General features: G+C 52.4%; 1 protein-coding gene and 1 long non-coding RNA gene across 2 annotated transcripts; one reads left to right on the forward strand and one right to left on the reverse strand.

Annotated features, from left to right (window-relative positions):
* Positions 1 to 384: 384 nt before the first annotated feature.
* LOC123144068 (uncharacterized) lies at positions 385 to 3373 on the forward strand. Its single transcript, XR_006471243.1, has 4 exons — positions 385 to 740; positions 835 to 1088; positions 1680 to 2523; positions 2620 to 3373. It is a non-coding gene; the product is annotated as an uncharacterized lncRNA (long non-coding RNA).
* A 394-nt stretch (positions 3374 to 3767) lies between these two features.
* On the reverse strand, positions 3768 to 5630 carry LOC123144059 (adenylate isopentenyltransferase-like). The gene has a single exon (XM_044563080.1). It carries the CDS (start codon positions 5284 to 5286, stop codon positions 4132 to 4134), a length of 1155 nt encoding a protein of 384 aa, XP_044419015.1. The 5' UTR covers positions 5287 to 5630; the 3' UTR covers positions 3768 to 4131.
* Between the last annotated feature and the right edge of the window lie 352 nt (positions 5631 to 5982).

Raw genomic sequence — 5982 nt, forward strand, 5'->3', positions numbered from 1 at the left:
GCATCCGGTGGGGGTTAGCTGCGCCATTCGGAGTTTCTAGACTGTACCCGCGTGTGGTGCAGGATGGGTCCCATATAATTCAAAATTTGAACAGAGCGGAGTGGATTAGTGAAGTGGTAGTACATTAGTGCATGACGACTGCCTACATTACATACATACAGTGGTGCGGTTAAGAAACAGACGAAACAAATACTCCAGTTCTCTCAATCAATCAAGAAGAAAAGAACTCACTCACTCACTCACCCTTCAGTTCAGTAATAATCAGTACTGTAAGTAATAACTTACATACAACACGTTCTCCTTCTGGGTGGACGTGGAGTAACTGAGCCCGAGCACAAGTGCTCTCGTTATCCACAGCGTTAATTGGCGTCTCTAGATCTGTGCCATTGCTTTATGCGAGAGTTGGAGGTCCTCCAGAAATCGGTCACTGTACGTCCGTACCGAAATATGTATGCGGCGCGTTGTGGTGGGCCAACGAGACGGGGCATGGTGACCAGAAGTAACGCGCGGTTGAACGGCAATTTGCCACCGACGAGTGTTCCAAGGATCAGAATCGGGGCCGCCGTCTGATCCGTGGATCGGAAAGTTAGCTTTGCCGTCTTGCCACTGTAGAGTCGAATTGAATGCTGGGTCCAGCGTCTTCTCTTGCAGAAGCGAGTGGCGAGGTGAAGACTGCGAGGTCAATGTCAGGAGCGGCAGCGGCGATCCACCATGGAGTTTTTGACGCAACCTAACGGCAGGTTCGTGGATCCTTACCTAACCGGCGATCTTGTCTGCAATTTTTGGGCGTTCTGTCTAGCTATTTGAGTACGTTCATTCTCCCCCATGTTTTAGATCTGCTCTGCTTGAGGAGGTGGGTGAGAGTTTTGTGCCTGGCCCTCAAGTTGGGATTGGTGGTGCGCTGGCGGAGACGGTCGTGTCGCAGCAGCATCAGCCTGCCATGCCACAGCAGCACGTGCCGGCGGCAAACGGAGAAGCGCAGATCTGGTCGACCAAGGAGGACGGAGCGGCAAGAAGGGAGAGCTCTCCTCCGACGTCTAAGCTGTCGACGAGGAAGATGAATCCCAGGCTCTCCAATTGAATACGAGGTTAGTGAAAAATCTGCACTATATCTTCAGAGATGCAAAAGATTGATTACTGAAAAAAATTAAGAGTGCAGGATGTTCCTTATGTGTTCAGAGATTCAAAAATTTTAGTAGGGAAAAATTGAGTAGTGGAAAATCTGACTTACATCTTCAGAGATGCTAAAGATTTAGTAATGAAAAATTGAGAGGCGCTAGGAACCAGGGAAGTACATTAGTACTGTAAAATTGCAATGTTCCTTACGTGTTCAGAGATTCGAACTATTTAGTAATGTGAAAATGATTAGTGAAAATCTGTCTTACGTCTTCAGAGATGCTAAATATTTAGTAATCAGAAATTAACAGCAGCTATAAGAATCAGGGGGACTACACCAGTACTGAAAAAATTGAGGAGTGGTAAATGTTCCGTATGTGTTCATAGAATCAAACTATAAAATGATCTGTGGAAAAACTTCCTTACGCCTTCAGAGATGTAGAAGATTTAGTAATAAAAAATTGACAGCACTATACGAATCAGAGGAGTGCAGCAATCTGAGTTGAGAGCAGTCATTAAAATGCATTCAGATAATTCATGTTTGTAGTATTTGGTGTTTGCAGGCTGAGAATTGGTGCTACTGCACCAAGCAGAGCACCGTGCCTGACTCGAGTCAGTGCGTTTGAGAAAGCTGTTAGGTGTTTTGCAAAGAAGCCGTCTGAAAATGTGATCACGCCCATTCTTGGCACTACATTCGACTCGTCGGGTGAGGCCTACGACTTCTACAATCTGTATTCATGGGAAAGGGTTTTGGCATAAGGTACGGAAAGAGCCGGCTAAATGTTGAGAGAAATGGGCTAAGCCATATTTCAATGGTGTGTTTTGTGCGATGATGACCAGCACACAGAGGAGTGAGAGCGCGAACCATATGTTAAAAAATTATGTGCCTCCTGCTGTGTCCCATGCATATGTTTGTGCAGAAGTATATGAAAATATGATGCTCCTTTCTGACAGAGAATCCTATAAGAACTATTAGGAGAAACGGTCGAGAATTGTAAGGATGTTATCTGTTCATCCGTACGCATGTTTTCCATGTTTCTCCAGAATGCTTGGCTGCGCATTGGTGCATACAAAAGTAGAATCTTGTTGATGTTGTTTGAGAAAATTGCAGGGGAGACTGTTGATGGGGCCGAACCTTGCAGTGGAGAGGCATGCCAGCAAAATATACACTAGGGCTATATTTGAGCAATTTGAACACATACTGTACGAGTGCGGGGCTTATCAGGTTGAAGAAGTTGAAAAACATAAGACATACATCGTGATCCATAGTGAAGCAGAGAAAAGGGAGAAGTGGTCAAAAATTTTGTACAAGGTTACAATGCTTGATGGGGGCAACTGAGTTAGACTGCGAGTGTGCGCAATTTGCACACAAGGGGCTGTTGACTGTTGTGTAGCCATGTACTCAAGGTCTGTGATAATGTTTGGGGAGTAACTGATTTATCATTTTAAAACTCCAACCCATTTGAAGCTTATGCATGACAACGGTAAATGTTTTTCTTGCAGGTGCTAGATTTTATTGGAGCTAAAGAAATACCAGCAAAGCATGTAGTGAAGAGATGGATGAGGGATGCTCGTGATGTTCTTCCTCCTCATTAGTCAGGCTCGGCGACACCGGTGTTGCCTACAAGCGGTTGATGTAACTTTTCTAGTCAAATTTGGCGGTGATGTTACTCTATGCAGAAGTTAGTGATGGTCTTGGCCTCGAGGATACACTTGCAGACAGGGGCGCTATGGTGTGTCAGACACCTGTGGCAGTGGTTGCAGCGGAACAGCAGATGAATGTCCAGCAAGCTGTTGCTGAATATGTTGATAATGATTCTGTCTCAATGACAAGCAATAGGTTGGAAGAAGATGGGACGGCCTACGACCAGTTGGGAGAAAGCTCCATATGAGGGTTTGAGCAGGAGGACTAGGTTTTGCACGATATGCCGAAGACAGGGGAACTACATGCCTGGACCACAGTGATGTTCATAAGCAACCTCGGAAGCCTGCCAGATGCAATAACTGTGGCATTGAGGGGCACAGGCGAAAGAATTGTAACAAAGCAATGGAATTTAGGTTAGCAAATGGAATGTAGTTGTAAAATGTCTTCGCATATGAAATGATGAGACCCATGATGGCTTCTCTAAAATCTTCAATGCCAACAGGTATGTGGTCAATATTCAGGTGCTGTATGCTTTTGCTAACTCTGGAACTTGGCTACTGGCTGAGTAATGTAACATGTCAAATTATGTTTTAGCTTGTCATGTCAGATTTAGTTTGAAGTGCTATCTGATGATGAATTCTGTGTTGGCAATTGTGGATTGCAAACCTCTTGTCATTTGCTGCAACCCTAGCTGTTGAATTGTTTTTCATACATCATCTGATAAAACTTTAGGATACCTAGATACATAAACAGATTTACATTTGCTGAATCTTGATTGAATTGTATTGTAAACTAGCAGGCGTACATGCTTGACAGCAAGACAACAGCTAGGAGTAGGTATGCCTATGTCTGATTGCACAGGTAAGAAACGACGGCTTGGCAGGCGAATAAAATAAATGGATGGATTTGGATGGCCACGTTAGAGTGATAACGGCTGAGCCGTGGCACAAGTCGTGCAGCCCCATCTGATCCGCCTCCTGCGGGTGACGGCGTTGGAAGTAAAAAGTTGGTTGAGTGGGCCATGGTCTCTGAAATAGCAGCATATACTAGTTGGAATACGCAAAGCTAAACAGTGGACGGCGCGAATCTAAGAGAGAGAGGACGGCTGAGATAAAGAGCTCATCTGAGCTCGTGCTCAGAATAGTACTTTCGCTCCTTCTGTCACTTTTTACACTAGCCTATCTCTCTCTCACTCTCTCTCTCTCTTTCTGTTGTCGATCTCGGATTCTCGGTGCGCGCGGCCCCACCGGGCGGTGTCGGAGAGCGGGCGCCGCCGGGACCCTCTGCAAAAATCGGCGGTCAAAACCCTCCACCCCCAGAGCCTCTTCCGTCCGTCTCTCCCGCCCAGAAAAGCACCAGCGGCATCAGCTTCACACCACCATGTCGCAGCATTGCATCCGCGGCAGCCGCATCAGCAGCGCCGGCGAGGGCGGCTCGTCCACGCCGTTGGCGCTAGCGGTGGCGTCATTGCCGTGACCGTGGGAGGCCTGGTCGGCGAGGAAGGCGCGGATGGCGGCGAGGCCGGGGCCGCGGACGTCGCGCTCCCAGGACGCCGACTCGGCGGCCGGGCCGGCGCCGTCGAGCCGCGCGCGGATGGTGGCGGAGGCGTCGAGGCGGCGCACGGGCCAGCCCCAGCCGTCGGCCATGCGCCGGATCTTGCCCACCTGCGCGGCGGCCAGGCGCCGGGTGTTGGCCTTGATGTCGTCGACAGCGGCGCGGAAGCTCCTGCGCCCGGCGAGGTACTCGCCCAGCTCCGGCACCCCGATGGCCTTGCCCAGCCCGGGGGCGTGGGCCGCGCGCTCCGCGGGGGTGGTGGCGGCGAAGTACTCCCGGAGCTCCTCCACCATGCCGGCGCCCACCATGTCGTCCACGCGCCGGTCCAGGTACTCGGCGAGGAGCGCCTCCTCCACGTCCACCCAGAGGAGGCAGCAGGGGTACCGGAGCGCGGGGCGGTAGGAGCGGTCGAGGGAGAAGGGGTCCTCGGGGAGCGCGGCGTCGTCGGGGAGGTCGGCGAGGAGGGCGTGGATGAGGGAGTTGGACCCGCCGGCGACGACGGTCAGCATCCCCCTGGCCGCGATCGAGGCGGCCTTGGCGTCTGCGAGGGCGCGGAAGGAGGACGGCGGGAGCGCGCCGGCGTCGGGGGGGACGGCGCCGAGCAGGTGGTGCGCGACGCCGCGGCGGTCGGCGAGGGGCACCTTGTTGGTGGTGACGTCGAGGCCTTGGTAGAGCTGGATCTTGTCGGCGTTGACGACCTCGCCGCCCAGCGCCCGCGCGGCGTCGATGGACAGCTTGGTCTTCCCGGTGCCGGTGGCGCCGACGATCACCACCAGCCGCGGCCTCCCCTCCCCCCACCCCGATCCGCCGCCGCCGGAGGAGGAGGAGGAGGAGCAAGAGGAAGAAGAAGAGGTCATTGGCGCGGCGCGCCAGATCCGCAATGGGCGGCGGCGGGGGCACCGGGGAGTGGCAGCCGCTGCTCCTCCGCGCAGGATTGTGGTGGTAATGGCCCGATTAGCGAGGGTGTTCATGTGGCTAATGCGGCAGCCAGGGCCCCGACGGATCCTGATTAGCCGCAGCAATGACCGTGTTTTGTCCTTTGCTAAATACGCCTCGCCCCCTCACAGCCCTGGCCCCTGGGGGCGAGAGCCAGGCGCAGATCGAAACTCGCTCCCCTAATCTCCGCTTCCGGATTGGATTTAGCGCGCACCCGGCGTTTGATTTTTTGCTTTTGCCGCGCGCGCACCTGGGGTTCGCTCTGGCCGATCTTGCTGCTTTCCCGGCGATTTTCCCTCCAGCCCAGCCAGAGGGGTGTTTGGTTTTGGGGTTTTTGCTGGGGAGATGGATGGGATGGGATGGGATGGGATGTGTGTGTTACGGCTGCTGGTCGTGTCCGTGTGCGTCCATGGAGTATATATACTGGACGCCGGACAAGGGGAGGGAGGGAGAGGAGAGGGTTTTGGCTGGGGACAGTGCCGTGCCAACAGTGGACACGACATCGGGGATCTTTAAGTAAGCTAAAACAAAGACACATCGCTCTGTTATGTTTTGTGTTGTTAGGGCTTGGGCCATCACACATGATTGCGGGCGGGCCATGCGTGCGCCGCAGGCAGCTTCTGTGCTCCTGACCTGGCTGAGGGGCAACACAAGTACTACTACTATAGTATACTACTATGTACTACTCAGAGAGTTTTAAAAAATATATATACTATGTAGAGAGTGGGGAC

This window comes from Triticum aestivum, chromosome 1B (genome assembly GCF_018294505.1).
Source record: "Triticum aestivum cultivar Chinese Spring chromosome 1B, IWGSC CS RefSeq v2.1, whole genome shotgun sequence".
In the NCBI taxonomy this organism is placed as follows: Eukaryota; Viridiplantae; Streptophyta; class Magnoliopsida; order Poales; family Poaceae; genus Triticum; species Triticum aestivum.

Coding starts and splice junctions, on each gene's coding strand:
- LOC123144059 (XM_044563080.1), bottom strand. CDS start 5,286: ATGAACACCCTCGCTAATCGGGCCATTACCACCACAATCCTGCGCGGA.